General features: G+C 36.1%; 2 protein-coding genes across 5 annotated transcripts in view; one reads left to right on the plus strand and one right to left on the minus strand.

The window, feature by feature from the left end:
• The window catches only part of LOC141398095 (uncharacterized), a 373,354-nt gene that overhangs the window by 89,149 nt on the left and 265,282 nt on the right, over positions 1-18,923 (plus strand). The window lies entirely within an intron of this gene.
• Positions 1,834-18,923, minus strand: part of fw (CUB and Sushi multiple domains furrowed) — a 150,789-nt gene continuing 133,699 nt past the window's right edge. Inside the window, 8 exon segments of the mRNA XM_073975309.1 lie at positions 1,834-2,546; positions 2,608-3,096; positions 10,076-10,276; positions 10,279-10,428; positions 10,496-10,608; positions 10,822-10,948; positions 11,010-11,189; positions 11,256-11,664. Coding sequence (XP_073831410.1) covers positions 2,413-2,546; positions 2,608-3,096; positions 10,076-10,276; positions 10,279-10,428; positions 10,496-10,608; positions 10,822-10,948; positions 11,010-11,189; positions 11,256-11,664 — 1,803 coding nt within the window. The 3' untranslated portion in view covers positions 1,834-2,412.

An 18,923-nucleotide genomic window follows, 5' to 3' on the forward strand; every position in this document is an offset into this window, starting at 1 on the left:
CATTGTCTCGCAAATTAACTTTCTCTCCGATACGTTCGTCAATGTTGTTAAAATATAGTTTTTAAAAATTAGGGCATGGGGGATGTACCCCGCCCCCTCCGAAAAGCAAAAAAATATAGCCTATTTTCACCACCAGTGTTCCCTGTACATTCTCTGAAAATCGGTTAAGCAGTTTTTGAGTCTATACGGAACATACAAACATACACACATTGCCTTTTATATATAAGATATTATTTTTAAAGACATAGGGTATAGGGGAAGTACCCCGCCCTTCCGAAATTCAACAAAATTTGTAGCCTATTTTAACCGGGGGCCATCCCTGTACATTCCCTGGCAATTTCAGAAAAATCGGTATAGTAGTTTTTGTAGAAATGAGAAAAATTGAAAATTGAAAAATGTGGGTGTAAAAGTGGGCGTGGTCAAAATTTCTTTGCATAAAAACCAAAGTCGGGTTATGGCGCACATATTACAGAAAGAATTATCTAAATCGGTCCAGCCGTTCTCAACTGATGCCATTACCTACGAACGACATTTTATTTTTATTTATATAGATATAGCATTTTTAAAGAAAAAGGGTACTGGGGAAATACCCCGCCCCTTCTGAAATTAAAAAAAAAAAAATTTTGCCCATTTTAACCGGGGGCCATCCTTATGCATTCCCTGGCAATGTCAGAAAAATAGGTTCAGTAGTTTTGCACAAATGATAAAAATTGAAAATTGAAATAAAGTGGGCGTAAAAGTGGGCGTGGTCAAAATTTCGTTGCACAAAAAACCCAAGTCTGGTTATAGCGCACATATTACAGAAAGAATTATGGAAATCGGTGTAGCCGTTCTCAACTGATGCCATTACCAACGAACGACATTTGATTTTTATTTATATAGAGTTATTTCACAATTATTGTTTTATCAAAAATAGTATTATTAACCATACTAATATTTGATAAAGTTTGTTAAATATGTTCGAAAAGTAATTAATGATATTGGGTTATACAATTTTTTCAATGTAAATTAAAGAACTTATACATATGATGATCGTTTCAAAATAAGCAAATATAAAATATATGGAGTAATTACCTCAGAAAAAATTTTCAAAATTGCACTTGAATTGAACTGTGTGCGAAGTACCGGAAGTAGTGGACCAATATAGTCCATATTAGAACTTAGTCTATGTCTGGAATAAATATTACTATGTCCAAAGTTTGACCAAATCGGTTACTTCCTTCGAGAGTTACATATCATGCGCACCATTTTAGTCAGGTACTCGAAGTCGTGAACCGATATGGAACATCTTTGAAATTAAAATTAGACAGACATATGACAGGATTTCGTCCCGACGTACGATAAATATATAAAAAGTAAAAGCGGGAGTGTGAAAAAAATTGGCATGACCGCATCATGAAATCCGAAAATTATAGAAAAGCAGTTTGATACTACCCTTGCTAATGTATGGTGCTTGATGAGTTTTAGAGAATAATCCTTTGAAAGATCTGCGCTGACAGTGAATATAAACTTCGTATGAACCACGAGCACTATCGGCTATACAACGACATAGACATAGTTAAACGTATAGAGGTACAACGATTGCTTCGGGTTCATTCTAGGTCATGTTATGGGAACGACCTAACACTCTAAAAAGACAATTATAAAGGCTTGCATGGCAGTACACACAGAACGGAAAGGCCATGGTTGGAAATCTATTTTAATTTAGACTTAAATGACAAATGTTCTGTAGAGTGCCAACTACATAAGTAAGTAATATACGGTTCAGCATATATTTCCGGTCGATATCAACTAATCAGTTTATAGGTAATGCTATATGAAAAAACAACCATATTTTATTGATATTCGCATATATTTTTATTCTTTATTTTATTACGTTTTATAACCACAAATGATTACAAAACAATTTCTTACTTGAAAAGGAAATTAGTAGCATGCCAAAATAAATATTTTTTTATAGTAAAAGTTATAAGAAATCACATACTATTTATAAAATACATATGTACAATAGATCTTACAACTAAATCGTCATTACAATATACAGCTGTTCTATAAAATATTAAACAAAAAACAGTAACGTAACCGTAGTTTATCATCGTCTTTTTTACACAAATCTACATATTATAATATTTATTGCCATTTGCTTCAATTTGAGTAATGCAAATTGTGTCACATTCTTACATACTTATTATAGTCTATATAGTTACACTTACAACTAATTACAATATAAAACCAATTATTTGAAATAATACAGTCAAGTCTCTTAAAAGCAAACAAAATCTAAATTACACAAATACACACAATAACTTTTAGGTTTTATAAAAATACAAAACTATTTCAACACACTTTTGGATTTTAGCTGTTCGATGTAAACTTTTGTAAACAAACATTCTTCCCATCTAACAAAAGTGTTTATCTCACAGAAATCCCGTTGATGGTTATAACATTACCCGCTGAGGGTTCCGGTTCATAGACCTCATCATTGTTGCGCATCTCATAGGGTGCATCATAGAATTGTTCATTGGGTATTTGATCGTAAATGTTTTCTGTGGAGAAAGAACGAAAAAAATAATATATCAATATTACAATATTATCATATCTCCTTACCTCTTCCCGTTGAACCATTACCATTTGCCAATCCTCTTCCTGCACCATGGAAAGTATTGAATGTTGCAGGTGGTCCATTATCCAGAGACATGCGTGTATTTGCCTCCAGTGTGGAATATGACATTACCGCCGCATTCCTTTCATCCTTGCTCTCTGCTGCTTGAACATTTTCTGTGTTCTTTACGGGCCTAGCCTTATTGCGGTGTATAAATATTAAACCAATCAAAAATAGTAGCGCAATAATAACTGTAGCTCCAATTGCTATGCCCGTTCCAAGACCTGAACTTTCTTGTGCTTCTGTGGCGGTCAATTCACAACGTGGTTCATCACCACTCCAGGTACCATCTTCGGTACATTTACGTAGGTATTGTCCGATACGATTGAATCCAGGAATACAATGATATTCTGCAGATCCACCATAAATTGTTGTTTCATTGACCACAATGACGCGACCATTTTCAATGGGTAGAGGGCGGCCACAGTCAACGGCTGTAAAATTAGCAAATATTTTTTATCAAGTTTAGATTATAGGTTTTGTAAATGGGTATCGGGACTTATTTTTCTTAGTCTAAGGAAAGTATTGAATATCGACGTCGTATGAACCACGAGCTGTATTTGCTATACAACGACATCAGTATAGATAAACGTGTCGAGATGCAACGATTGCGTTGGCTAGGCTATGTCATAAGAATGAGCGATGATGAACCCGCTAAAGTTTAAAACTGGCAGGCCAAGGCTTCGATGGAGCGAACAAGTGGAAAAAGAGATGGAAAGACGCGGTATTCCAAAAAGCGAAGCAACAAACAGAGAGAATGTTCTGTCATGGGCCACCTAAGTAAGTAAGGAAAGTATTTCGTCTCACCTCAGTAGCACCATTATATTTTTATTCAGAAAATATGCTCTGATATTCTACAGACAGCTCTATCATAGCCAAAAGATCTCTTGAGTTCTTCTAAAGACAGAAAACCTGCTTAGAAGTTTTATAGACAGAAGGTGTCTTAGGGTCTACTATAGGCAACAGAAGACCCCTTGAAGACTTCTATAGGTAACGAAGGACCTCTTGAGCTCTTCTATTGGCAACATAAGATCTCTTTTGGTCTTCTATAGGTAACATAAGACCTCTAGAGGACTTCTATTGTCAACAGAACATCTTTTTAGGCCTTCTATAGGCAACAAAACAACCTTTGAGGTCTTCTATAGGCAACATAAAAACTCTTGAGGTCTTTAATAGACAAAATGAGACCACTTGACGTCTTTTTTAGACGCCAGAAGATCTCCTCTTCTATAGAAAGCACAAGACACCTTAAGGTCTTCTGTAGAAGACAGAAAACCGCATGGGGTCTTCTATAGACAACAGAAGATCTGTTGGGGTCTTAAGGCCTTCTGTAGACCAGAAGACCTTAAGGTCTTCCACAAAATACCCTTTGAGTTTTTCTGTAAGACACCAGAAGACATTTTGAGGTCATTTATAGATAACAGAAGACTTCTATAGAAAACAGAACAATTTTTTGAGGTCTTCTGTAGACAATAGAAGACTTCTTGGCGCCTTCTGTAGACACTGGAAGACTTATTGAGGTCTTCTCTAGACAGCAGAAGGCCTCTTAAGGTCTTCTGAAGACACCAGAGGACTTATTGAGGTATTTTATAGACAACAGAAGACGCCTTTAGGTCTTCTATAGACACCAGAAGACGCCTTGAGGTCTTCTATAGACAACAGAAGATCTGTTAGACCCCTTTAGATAACAGAAGATCTGTTGATGTCTCCTATAGACTACAATAGACTTCGCGAAGTCTTCTGTAGAAAATAGAAGGCCTCTTAAGGTCTTCTGAAGACACCAGAGCCCTTATTGAGTTATTTTATAGACAAGCAGAAGACCTCTTGAGGTCTTCTATAGACAACAGAAGACCCCATGAGGTCTTCTATAGACAACAAAAGACCTGTTGAGGTCTTCTATAGGCAACAGTAGACTTCTTAAGATCTTGAGGCCTTCTATATACAACAGAAGATCTCTTGAGGTCTTCTATAGAAAACAGAAGACCTCTTGGGGTCTCTTATGTACAACAGGAGATCTATTAGACGCCTATAGACAACAGAAGATCTGTTGAGGTCTCGTAAGGTCTTCTGAAGACACCAGAGGACTTATTGAGGTATTTTCTAGACAACAGAAGACCTCTTGAGGTTTTCTATAGACAACAGAAGACGCCTTGAGGTCTTCTATAGAAAACAGAAGACGCCTTGAGGTCTTCTAATGACAACAGAAGACCTCTTGAGGTCTTCTATAGACAATAGAAGACTTTTTAAGGTCTTGAGGCCTTTTAAATACAACAGAAGACCTCTTGAGGTCTTCTATAGAAAACAAAAGATCTCTTGACGTCTCTTATAGACAACAGAAGATCTGTTAGATCCCTAAAGACAACAGAAGATCCGTTGAGGTCTCCTACAGGCTACAATAGACCTCTCGAAGTCTTCTGTAGATAATAGAAGGCCTCTTAAAGTCTTCTAAAGACACCAAAACACTTATTGAGGTATTTTATAGACAACTGAAGACCTCTTGAGGTCTTCTATACACAACAGAAGACGCCTTGAGGTCTTCTATAGACAACAGAAGACCTCGCGAAGTCTTCTATAGACAACAGAAGGCTTCTTAAGGTCTTGAGCCTTCTATATACAACAGAAGATCTCTTGATGTCTTCTATAGAAAACAAAAGACCTCTTGAGGTCTCTTATAGACAACAGAAGATCTGTTAGACCCCTATAGACAACAAAAGACCTCTTGAGGTGTCCTATAGACTACAATATACCTCTCGAAGTCTTCTGTAGACAATAGAAGGCCTCTTAAGGTCTTCTGAAGGCACCAGAGGACTTATTGAGGTATTTTTTAGACAACAGAAGTCCTCTTGAGGTTTTCTATAGACAGCAGAAGACGCCTTGAGGTCTTCTATAGACAACAGAAGAACTCTTGAGGTCTCTTATAGACAAGAGAAGATTTGTTAGACCCCTATAGTCAACAGAAGATCTGCTGAGGTCTCTTAAGGTCTTCTGAAGGCACCACAGGACTTATTGAGGTATTATTTTATTAGACAAGAGAAGACTTCTTAATGACTTGAGACCTTCTATATACAACAGAAGATCTCTTGAGGTCTTCTATAGAAAACAAAAGACATCTTGAGGTCTATTATAGACAACAGGAGATCTGTTGAGGTCTCTTAAGATCTTTTGAAGACAGCTGAGGACTTATTGAGGTATTTTAAAGACAACAGAAGGCCTCTTGAGGTCTTCTATAGACAACAGAAGACTTCTTAATGCCTTAACCCTGCGTTTACAAATGCCAGTATTGGCAAGACAATAGCAAAAATATAAACCTTTTTCACAAATACATTTACAAATTTTTAAATACGTATAGAGAAAAGTGTGAATGTATAGGTGAAAATGGTTTGTAACTTTGCTATTGTCTTGCCAATACTGTCCGTGTGTAAACGCCTAGTAAGACCTTATACATAAAACAGAAGACCTCTTGAGGTCTTCTATAGAAAACAGAAGACCTCTTGAGGTCTCTTATAGACAAGAGAAGATTTGTTAGACCCCTATAGTCAACAGAAGATCTGCTGAGGTCTCTTAAGGTCTTCTGAAGACACCAGAGGACTTATTGAGGTATTTAATAGACAACAGAAGAACTCTTGAGGTCTTTTATAGACAACAGACGACTTCTTAATGCCTTGAGACCTTCTATATACAACAGAAGATCTCTTGAGGTATTCTATAGAAAACAAAAGACATCTTGAGGTCTCTTATAGACAACAGGAGATCTGTTGAGGTCTCTTAAGATCTTTTGAAGACAGCAGAGGACTTGTTGAGGTATTTTTTAGACAACAGAAGGCCTCTTGAGGTCTTCTATAGACAACAGAAGACTTCTTAATGCCTTAAGACCTTATACATAAAACAGAAGACCACTTGAGGTCTCTTATAGACAAGAGAAGATTTGTTAGACCCCTATAGTCAACAGAAGATCTGCTGAGGTCCCTTAAGGTCTTCTGAAGACACCAGAGGACTTATTGAGGTATTTAATAGACAACAGAAGAACTCTTGAGGTCTTTTATAGACAACAGAAGACTTCTTAATGCCTTGAGACCTCCTATATACAACAGAAGATCTCTTGAGGTCTTCTATAGAGAACAAAAGAGATCTTGAGGTATCTTATAGACAACAGGAGATCTGTTGAGGTCCCTTAAGATCTTTTGAAGACAGCAGAGGACTTATTGAGGTATTTTTTAGACAACAGAAGGCCTCTTGAGGTCTTCTATAGACAACAGAAGACGCCTTGAGGTATTGAGGCCTTCTAACTACAACAGAAGATCTTTTGAGGTCTTCTATAGAAAACAAAAGACCTCTTGAGGTCTCTTATGGATAACAGAAGATCTGTTAGACCCCTATAGGCAACAGAATACCTATTGAGGTCTCCTATAGACTACAATATACCTTTCGAAGTTTTCTGTAGACAATAGAAAGCCTCTTAAATATGCTAAAGACACCAGCGCATTTATAGAGGTATTTTATAGACAACAGAATACCTTTCGAGGTCTTCTATAGACAACAGAAGACGCCTTGAGGTCTTATATAGACAACAAAAGACCTCTTAAGGTCTTCTGTAGACAACAGAAGACTTCTTAAGGTCTTGAGCCTTCTATATACAACAGAAGATCTCTTGAGGTCTTCTATAGAAAACAAAAGACCCCTTGAGGTCACTTATAGACAACATAAGATCTGTTAGACCCCTATAGACAACAGAAGATCTGTTGAGGTCTCCTAAAGACTACAATAGACCTCTCGAAGTCTTCTCTAGAGAATAGAAGGCCTCTTAAAGTCTTCCGAAGACGACAGAGCACTTATTGAGGTATTTTATAGACAATAGAAGACTTCTTAAGGTCTTGAGGCCTTCTATATACAACAGAAGATCTCTTGAGGTCTTCTATAGAAAACAGAAGACCTCTTGAGGTCTCTTATAGACAACTGGAGATCTGTTAGACCCCTATAGACAACAGAAGACCCCTTGAGGTCTTATATAGACAACAAAAGACCTCTTGAGGTCTTCTGTAGACAACAGAAGACTTCTTAAGGTCTTGAGGCCTTCTATATACAAAATAAGATCTCTTGAGGTCTCTTATAGACAACTGGAGATCTGTTAGACCCCTATAGACAACAGAAAATCTTTTGAGGTCTCTTAAGGTCTTCTGAAGATACCAGAGGACTTAGTGTGGTCTTCTATAGACAATAGAAGACCTCTTGGGGCCTTCTATAGACAACAGAAGACGCCTTGAGGTCTTCTATAGACAACAGAAGACTTCCTAAAGTCTTGAGGTCTTCTCAATACAATAAAAGGTCTTTTGAGGGGTTCTATACATAGCAGAAGACCTATTTAAGTCTTCTATATACAACAGAAGACCTCTTAAGGTCTTCTTTAGAAAACAGACGACCTCTTGAGGTCTTCTCTAGACAACAGAAGATCTGTTGAGGTCTTCTATAGGAAACAGACGACAGAAGACCTTTTGAGATCACCTATATACATGTAACAGAAAAAATCTTGGTGTCTTCTGTAGACAAAAAAGATCACCCGGGGTCTTCTACAGACAACAAGTGACTTCTTGTGCAGGCAGAAGACTTCTTGGGGTCACCTATAGACTGAAGACCTCTTCTTCTCATTCTTCTGTTAGTCCCCGTCTCTGTTGTTAAATTTTGTCTTAATTCAGGTTTCTACTACCTTGAGAAGAACTCGGAGGGTTCTCCTATCGAATCCATAACTGAAATATTGTCTGACCCAAGGTAATTTAATTACTCTGACCAGGTGGTACGACTGTTATGTCTGTGAAACTTTCCACTAATACTGGAGAGAAGCGTTCTAAAACATCGTTCAAAACGAGGACCTATTAATCTGTTCTGTTAGCGATATGTCCCTCTACTTCTTATCTTGGACGGAATGCCACAAATTGTTATGTGCCCTGAAGTCCCCTATAACCAGGTGTTTTTATACCCTCAGCATTTATGCTAACGAGGGTGTATATACACTTTGATACGATGAAAATGTGCCTCATCGAAATAATGGTTTTAGACCCCAAGTATGTTTGAACGAAATGTGTTTCAGACAATTTGGAGTCGATTGAGCAATGTCCGTCCGTCTGTCTGTCTGTCTGGATGGCTGGAGCGCACGATAACTCTCGAACGGATAAACCGATCCGGTTCAAATTTTGGCTATCGTAATACTTTAGCCAAGCTTAGTTTAAGTTCGGAGATGGGCTATATCGGTCCATTCCTTCCGGTACTTCCCTCACAAAAGTTTGAAAATGTTCGGAAAATTTGTGCGCACCATAACTCTTAAAGGGAGTAACCGATTTGGTCCATACTTTGCCCATCGTAAAATGTGTACCAGACTTAAATAAAGTTTCAATATGGACTCAATCGGTTTACTCCTTCGGGTACCTCCCACACAAAATTTCGGAAAAGTTCAGTTTAGGGCCATCTCTCGAATCGCTTTGATTTTTGTTTTAGCAACTTGTATTTACTGCCCCTCCATACGGCGGTACAAGTTTCATCAGGGTCAAGTCCATACCTCCTGAGAAATTAGACTGAAAGTTGCAAAAAAACCCGTATGACACCGTGTGAGGTGGTTGGAGCGCAAGATAACTCTCGAACGGATCTGCCGATTCGGTTCAAAATTTGGCCTTAGTAATATTTTGTTCAAACATAGCTTAAGTTTGAAGATAAGCCATATCGGTTCACTCCTTCAGGTACCACCCCAAAAAGGGTTCAAAAATGTTTGGAAAAATTGTGAGCACGATAACTCTTGATGGGAGTGACAGATTTGGTCAATACTTTACACATCCTAATATATCTACCAGATATAGATCAGGTTCAGATATGGACTATATTTTTTTGTCCACTCCATCCGGTACCACCCACACAAAATTTCGGATAAGTTCACTTTAAGACCTGCTATCGACTCACTTTGATTTTTGTTGAAGCAACTTGCATTCGCTGCCTCAATTACGATGGTAAAAGTTTTTTCCAGGGGCAAGTCCATACTACTTGAGCAAACAGCCCGAAGAATGTAAAACCCCCTATGGCACCATATGTTGTGGCTGGAGTTCCACTTCCATAACGATCCATTCCTTTTAGTATCTCCTCCGCAAAACTTTTGATCTTTTATCCTAATCAACATTTTTGTCGGTTCAAACGCCCAACATTTTAAAACCCCCTAAATACATACGTATTTTGGGAAAACATTTTTTCAATATACACAGGCTGAGGGTATATCTATAACCTAGAGTACAGTTTTTGTCGTCGGAGTTGTCAGACGCTGGCGGAAATGTTATGTACTGCTACCGCTTCTTTCGGCTATAACCATTGTTTTTTAATTGTTTCCCCGAACATCCCCAGCCTCAATCACATTTCTTATTAAAAATAAGTTTTACTTACGTTTACATGTTGGACTCCTGCCCGACCATCTGCCATTCTTTTGACAAGTTCGTGTATCATTTCCAGTCATAATACGTCCTCTCTGACATCTAAATTTGGCCAGTGAACCCACCGAACGTTCTCCGGCTTCAACAATGACACTTTCACTCAATTCTGGTTCATCGCATGTGATTTCAATACACTGTGGTGCCTCATGACTCAAGTACCATCTTCTGTGCATAAACGACGTGATACACCATCAAGTTTGAAATTTTCATTACATTCGTATAAGGCAGCAGCACCATAATAGGTAACGTTAGTGGCCAATGTCATTTTACCGTTGGTGATATTTTGTGGGGGACCACATTCGACATCTAAAACAGTAAAAATATTTCGATTTCAGTAACAAAGTTACAACGTAGAGGTATATGCAATACTTACATACACACTCAGGAACATTACCACTCCATTGACCATTATCTTCACAGGTGACCAATGCTTCACCAACCATTTTGTAACCCCGCTCACAACGATATTTGGCCAGGGCACCAATTCTAAAAAATAAGATAATAACGGATGCTTAAATTACCTCCTGTTATAAGAAATTATATTACGTAAATGTAATGGATTTGGCAGCTTAAATCGACAGGTTTTACTAAATCTAGTACAATATAAACGTATTAAAAACATGGAAGTGTTTTCTTATGGTGACCCAACTGTCGTTTAACAAAAATTAACACTCTTCTTTATATTCTATTCCACATTACCTATAAGTTTGTGCTGCATTTGAAGCCGTTTCTGAAGTTCTAATTAAAGTTCTACCATACATGCGATCATTGCCTGTAACAGAGAGGATACTATGGGCAGCCAAGACAGGTTCCGTACAACGAATTTCTGCAAGAATTAAAAAAAGTTTTTACTACTAATATTTTAAATATTATGACAAATATCATACCTTCACATCTTGGTGAGGCATCACTCCAAATTCCAGTTTCCAAGCAAATTCTTTTTGGTACACCAGTTAATTTATGAGATTGAGAACAACTGAAAGTGACTTCCGAGCCAACATATGTAGTACCATTGGTATATTTAAGCGAACCATAGGGGATGGGTGTGATTTCACCACAATCAATATCTGATAAAAAAGAAAAATATCAAATATTATTTCCTAGTTACATTCAACAATTTGTTCTTAACTTACAATCACAAAATGGTGCCTCGGCGCTCCATTCACCATTATCCATACACTCCAATATGGGATCACCTTTCAGAACATAACCTGGATCACAATTATATTGAATCTTCGAGTGGACATTATAATCATAACCGACAACAAATGATCCTGTTGGTACATTGGGTGTATCACATGTCACCAATTCACATACGGGTGCATCTCCCGACCATTTGCCTTCTTTGGTACAATACAATTCGGAATTGCCATCTAACCAATAGTCATCTTCACAATCATATTTGACCATCGACCCCACAGTAGTTGAACCATTTACCAATGAAACTAGACCATGATCTGGTCGCGGTGGTGAACCACAATCCACAAAGCGACAGGATGGTGCCTTGCTAGACCACTCTCCCCCGAGACCACAGGAAATAATCTGAAAGAAAAAATAATTATTTCAATTATGGTATATATGCATATTCTATAGATAACTTTAAAAATAATCAGTTTTTATGCTCTCAAATATTCAAAAAATATCGACGTTTTTAGCCTTCCAAAAATCTTATATTTTATATTTAACTAGCAAATTGCCCGCTACTTCCGTTTGCGGGGAGGATATAAAAACAAATAAACAATATTCAATATACTAATACAAATTTTAATTAATATTTATTTTTATTTAAGTACTGTTCGTATCACTTTAGTTAGATTTTCATAAAAAATCACCCTTATGCATCAACAGCGAGCCACATTTTTTGAGGTATTTTAATTAAGGACTTTCTATCCTCAGAAGGTAAAAAATTCTTGTAAGAAACAAACCCAAGAACAATTTTAATACCATTTAGTACTTTCCGTAACCTAATAGTAGGGATTTCCAATACCGTTTCAGCCCTCAGCAATTCTCATACCAAATTTCAGAATTTATACGCAATACAAAACACCGTAATAGAAAAAGTTAAAAACTATAAATATTTAGGAGTTACCATAAATGAACAATGGGATGTTTCGAAAGAAATAACTTGTCGTATAGAAATGGCAAAGGATGCATTTTACAGATACAACAAGATACTGACAAGTCATGACGTCGGTATACAAACTAAAACCAGATTCATCAAATGCTACATCTGGTCTGTTTTATTATATGCATCAGAAACATGGACGATAAAGGAGATAGATGAAAGAAAACTGGAATCATTTGAAATTTGGATATACCGAAAAATACTTAAAATACTGTGGACAGATCGCATAAGAATAAGAAATGACGAGGTACTAAGAAGAATGAATCTAGATCGCCAACTCATAAAAACAGTTAAAACCAGAAAAGTGTCACACCTGGGACATATCATGAGAAATGATAAATATATTCTTCTGCAAAAAATTATCAAAGGATCAGTTGATGGAAGACCATGCAGAGGAAGAAAAGAAGTTTCTTGGCTGAAAAATATTCTGACATGGACCGGACATCAAAATGAAAGATGTTTATTGAATGCCGCCAAAAACAGATATCTATATTTATAAATATTTAAAAAAAAAAAAAAAAAAAATTTTGTTAAACATAAGAAAAATTGTAAATCAACAAATAATCTGTAATTATTATATTGATCGCATATATCCGAAACACGGATGCGCAAATAAAGAAGTAGATACGCATTTTCAAAAAACCCTTATATTTTTGTTCATGCAATACCAAAATGGTACAAAATTTAGTACTTTTCGAACACCTGGTTATAACCTTAAAGAAAATTCTTTCTTATATCAACCATATATACAAACCGTGACTCTCATTTCCATCTCTGTCAGTTCGCCCTAAACCAATTATAGTACTTTACACATAAATACATAAGTACAAAGATCCGAAACCCTCTTCCTAATATTTAAAAATTCCGGCTAAACTCTTTACACAATAAGGAATTGTTCCAAATTCTGTACCATTTATTACTTTTCATGGTATGCATTTCCAAAGCCATCTCCATATCTTAACTCCACATACCAACAGTGACTCTAAGAATTGCACCTCTGTTCTACACCCGATACCACATTTAAAATGATTAGTACTTTTCATATTTAAAAAACACGTTCATATACCAACGTTATACACCAATACTCACTCTAAATCAAATAAAACAAGTAAAAAAGTATCAGTCGGCTTTGCCGGCAGAGATATACGCTCAGCCTATGTGAATTGAAACTTTCATCTTCGGACAGATCGAATGTATTTAGGGACTCTTCAGCATTTTGAGGCATTTTTTGAACTTGCCGACGAAAATATGGATTAGGATAAAAGTTCAAAAGTGTTGCAGAAGCGAACAGACCTTAAACTAAGGTACCTACATTTTAGAAGTTAAACTAAATTTGGACAAAATATTAGGAGACCCAAAGTTTAGACTACGAGGGCGGTTCGGAAACTTCTTAGCCTATCAATGAAAGAGAATAGTTAGTTTTTCAAAAATATTTTTATTTTTCAATATAATCTCCTGAAACTTCAATACACTTAGTCCAACGCTTTTCTAGCAATTCTATTCCTTGATTAAAATAGTTTTCCTCAAGGTTTTCAAAATAGTGGTTTACAACTGTAATGGCATCTTCATTTGAGGTAAAACGCTTGCCAGCAAGGATTTTTTTTTTAGATTTGGGAACAAGTAAAATTCACTGGGAGCTAAATCAGGAGAATAAGGTGGGTTGTCAAGCAACTCGTACTTTAATTCGTTGATTTTTGCCATTGTTAAATCACTCTTGTGCGCTGGTGCGTTGTCTTGATGAAAAATTTTTTTTTTGTGTTGTAAGCCAGGACGTTTTTCTCGAATTTGTACATTTAATTTATCCAAAAGGTTGCAATAGTACTCTGAATTTATTGTTTTACCCTTTTGCAGATAGTCAATCAATAAAATAACTTTGAAGTCTCAAAAAACCGTTGCCATAACCTTACCAGCCGATTGAATTGTTTTTGCCTTCTTTGGGGCACTTCCTCCAGCTTCAGTCCATTGTTTGGATTGTTCTTTTGTCTCTGGAGTATAGTGGTGGATACATGTCTCATCAACAGTTATGAAACGACGCTTAAAATCAATTTTATTTCGCTTAAAACAATCCAAACAAGCTTGAGAAATGTTCATTCTTATGCCTTTTTGATCGACTGTTAACAAATGCGACACCCATCTTGCAGAAAGCTTTTTCATCTGTAGTTCTTCATGCAAAATTAAATGGACTCGATCATTTGAGATGCCCATGATATTAGCAATTTCACGCACTTTTATTCGTCGATCATTTAATACCATATCATGCACTTTGGCTACAATTTATGTTGTTGTTGCTGTTTTTGGACGTCCACTACGTGGTTCATCTTCAATGCTTGTACGACCACGTTTAAATTCAGCAACCCAATTTTTTGCTGTTGCATATGAAGGAGCACTTTCACCTTACACATTCGCCATATCATTATGAATTTCTTGTCCCGATAAACCTTTTTTATATAAATATTTAATGACAGCACGCATTTCTAATTTTTCCATTGTAAAAAAATTGCGGATGCGTCTTTTTTTAACACCTGTTTCTATATGAAGGAGTTGCCAGATCGAAACAAAATTTAACATGTGTTCATAACAGAGATGGAAGTTTCCAAAACACTTAACTTTTTTCTGTTTATACCGCGCTTTTTGTGCTAGGCTAAGAAGTTTCCGAACTGCCCTCGTAAATTTTATCAAGATATATCGTGCATACAATTTAAGTGACATTTTTTATAAATTCGGGTGAAGTACCGGAAGTTGTGGACCGGTATTGCCTATCTTCGAACTAAAACTATGACAAGATATGGCAAAGGCCAAACTTTTGGACCAAATTGGTTGATCAGTTCGAGATATATCGTGATATCCATACACTACTTATGGTATGGAAAAAACCCCTTTTCATCTTTCGGGCTGTTTCTCAAGAAGAATGGACTAGCCCCTGAAAAAAACTTTTACCGTCGTAATTGATGCAGCGAATGCAAGTTGCTTCAACAAAAATCAAAGTGATTCGAGAGCAGGTCTTAAAGTGAACTTATTGGTAATTTTGTGTGATAGGTAACCGAAGTAGTGGACAAATATAATATCTGATAGATATATTAGGATGGACCAAATCGCTCACTCCCTTCAAGAGTTATCGTGGAACAATTTTTCCGAATTTTGTGTGGGAGGTACCCGAAGGAGTGGACCGATTGAGTCGACATTAGAACTTCATCTAAGTCTGGTAGATATTTCACGATGTGCAAAGTATGGACCAAATCGGCTGCTCCATTCAAGAGATATCGCGCGCACACATTTTCTGAACATTTTCGAACTTTTGTGGGGGTGGTACCGGATGGAGTGGACCGATATAATCCATCTTATACTATGTTTGGACAAAATATTACGAAAGCCAAATTTTGGACCAAATCGGTTCATCGGTTCGAGAGTTATCGTGCGCACCAACCAGCCAGACAGACGGACGGACATGGCTAAATCAACTCCGAATTGTATGAAACACATTTTGTCCACACATACTTGGGGTCTAAAACCTCTATTTCGATGAGGCACAGTTTGTGCGTATGAAAGTGTATATGGTAAATTTCAAATTTCCTTTACAATTCCATCGAAAAAAAATTTAAAATTTTTTTTTACAAGCACATTCATTATTTTTGGTACATGGGTTAAGAAACAAATTGTGGTTTCAAATCTGTTCGCGTTCACAAAATTGGATGCTGCGCCCAAAAGTTATGGGGGGTTTTATTCCCTTATAAAGAAAAAATATTTAAAAATTCCCTTTGTGTTGTAATACCAAAATGTATATATAAATCGGTAACAACATTTAATATCTATCCGTAGACGCTTAAATATTTGCTAAATTTATTTTCATTTTCGCGGAAAATCAGAAATACTGAAAAAATCTTGGAGTAAATTTAATTTATTCTAATTTAGAGTCCAAATAAAACTCGAAAAAAATAAATTAAAAATACGTACAGATTCTAGACAACGCGTAGAAAAATATGAGACCAAAATTTTAAAGATAGGATATACATATAACTGCCATATTACAGCAACAACAAAAGACGAAAACTTATTATTGGAATATTATTTTAAAAATATATTTTTTGTTATATTATTCTACTATTTCGCTAAATTTCGATGCAAGGACTGACGGACTTTGCTGAAACTTCTTCAGGGGAAATGCGATGACAAACCCGAAAGTGTATTTGCTTACTTTGATAAACAATTGGCTTATGAAATAGAAATTACAACCAAAGAAAAAACATAAAAGTTAAAAAACGTATAATTCACGAATTCGTTAAAATCAGTTAAGGCGCATGCGCTTTTCAGATACAGCGAGTGCATCTCTATCAATATGTAGCGATTTTTCCACTTTTCATTCAGCGGCCATAGTGTGCCGTCAGCTGCATCTTACTGTTCAAAAAACCGTTATGTGGGTAAAAATTGCGCGATGTACATACGATTATAAGGCGCATCCGATTTCAGTGACCGCCTATAAAAAATACGTCATCATAACAAATTTTAAAAAAATTCGTCAAGAACCGCGGATGTGCTACCATATGAAATACGAATATTACTCCAGAATCTCGGTAATTTGCGCCACACGGTTTTGCAAAATAATATCATCGCGTATAAAGGATTCTATGTATGTAAAAATAACCAAAGAAAATCGCGGTTCAATGCGCGGAATCATCAAAATATAATTTTGCAGAATTTCTTACTTTCAAGGTATCTATAACCGCCGTTTAAGTGGATGGATTTGAAAGCGGAAGGGTTCATTAGATCCGGCGCCTAAAAAAAAACTAAAATCACGCGGGGTTCAAGGGTACCTAAGTCACAGTTGTACATTTTGAAGCCAAAAAATAGGTTTTTAAGGAAAATTTTCGCACCAAAATTTCGACTTTGGACTCCTATTACTAGGGTGCTGTATGAAGCACATTCATGAGATATACATCAAACGACGTGGAATCATGAGTTCTATAATCCAATAAATAGTTTGGGTAATTATCTGGTTGCGCCCTCCAATTATAAGAAAAATTCAAAAAACCCAGATTTCAAAACTTCAAAATTTCAGCATCGATTTTAGGGGGATGCAGTGTATATATCGAAAAGTCATACATTAGAACCATGTTGCCCAAGGGGTATTCTTCAATTCTTTCTTTGAGCTCAGGTCTAAATTTTCCGTGGTTTGACCAGAAACCAAGAAAGTACACAAAAAAACTTGTAAACTTCAACACATTTTTACCCATTTTTTAATATTACCACCAACACAGCTTCCACATAAATTATTTGTTATGGATCATTTTATGCGACCCCGGCTAAAACACTTCAATTAATACAAATATATTCATATTGTATAAAATATATTGACAGATCGCGACTTATTAAATGGTGAACCTCAACTTCAACGATTGTAAAACATTTTTGAATATTACCATATACCCTCGTTAGCATAAATGCTGAGGGTATAAAAAACAAGTAAAAAGCTTTAAGTTCGGCCGGGTCGAAATTGAACTAATACGGAATAATTATTTTCTTTCCTCTTAACAATTTTGGGCGGAAATATTTTGTGATCACTGATACCTAAATAAGGTAAAAAAGTATACAAAAATGTATTCAATTGGCCGGGAACCTTATATGGGGCTATATCAAAGTGTGGACGTATGTTTTTGATGGAGAAGTTTTGTGACCACTGGGAACCTCAAATGTCGAAAATTGTAGCTAAAATAAAACAAGTAAGCCAAGGCTTACCCTACACCTTTATCACTGGGAATTAGCTTATCACAAATCAAAATTTCTTTATTGAACAAATAAACTTATTGTAAGAAATAACTTTGTGGACTCTGGTACCGTATCACACCAAGCTTAAATAATAATGATTTTGCCTGTCTTGGGAATCGTTTTGCAAAAACGTGGCAAAGCGACACATGCTGCAACGTATGAATAAAAATCGAATTGGACAATTAAAACGTTAGTACAACATGTATTTTGCAATAATGCAAAAACTGGGAATAGGAAAATGTGGTTCTCTACACAAAACACATTATATATTAAGCAGTAGGCCCGTTATCTAGCAGACTCGTTATTGCAATTTGCCTCAGAAGGAAAGGTCAGTACTTCTTTTTCCATATGTAGGCTACTTTGCGGTATGTACCCTCGAGGAAATGAAATACAGACCTACAATATTTTTTTTATTTTTCATACAAAAGTAATGGTTCATTTCACCCGCTAAATAATATCAGATCATCATCCAAAATTGTAGGCATCTTCTTCTACCTAAACTCTTACCTCGTGCAAAATTTCGTGATTATTGATCAGCAATTGCGAACTCTGTCGTGTTTATGATAACACTACAAACAAATAACTGGGTATATTAGGTCAAGCGTTCCTCTTCCATGTATAGCTTACTTGTCCGGAATGTCTCTTCCAGGAAAAAAGATATAAGTTGTAATTTTGATTTTTCAAAATAGTCTGGCTTAATCCCTTTTGTTGTTTTAATATTTAAATATTTAAATATTTAAATATTTAAATATTTAAATATTAAAACAACAAAAGGGATTAAGCCAGACTATTTTGAAAAATCAAAATTACAACTTATATCTTTTTTCCTGGAAGAGACATTCCGGGCAAGTAAGCTATACATGGAATATTTAAATATTAAAACAACAAAAGGGATTAAGCCAGACTATTTTGAAAA

This window comes from Musca autumnalis, unplaced genomic scaffold, assembly GCF_047663935.1.
Source record: "Musca autumnalis isolate F117 unplaced genomic scaffold, ASM4766393v1 scaffold_3, whole genome shotgun sequence".
Taxonomy (NCBI): domain Eukaryota; kingdom Metazoa; phylum Arthropoda; class Insecta; order Diptera; family Muscidae; genus Musca; species Musca autumnalis.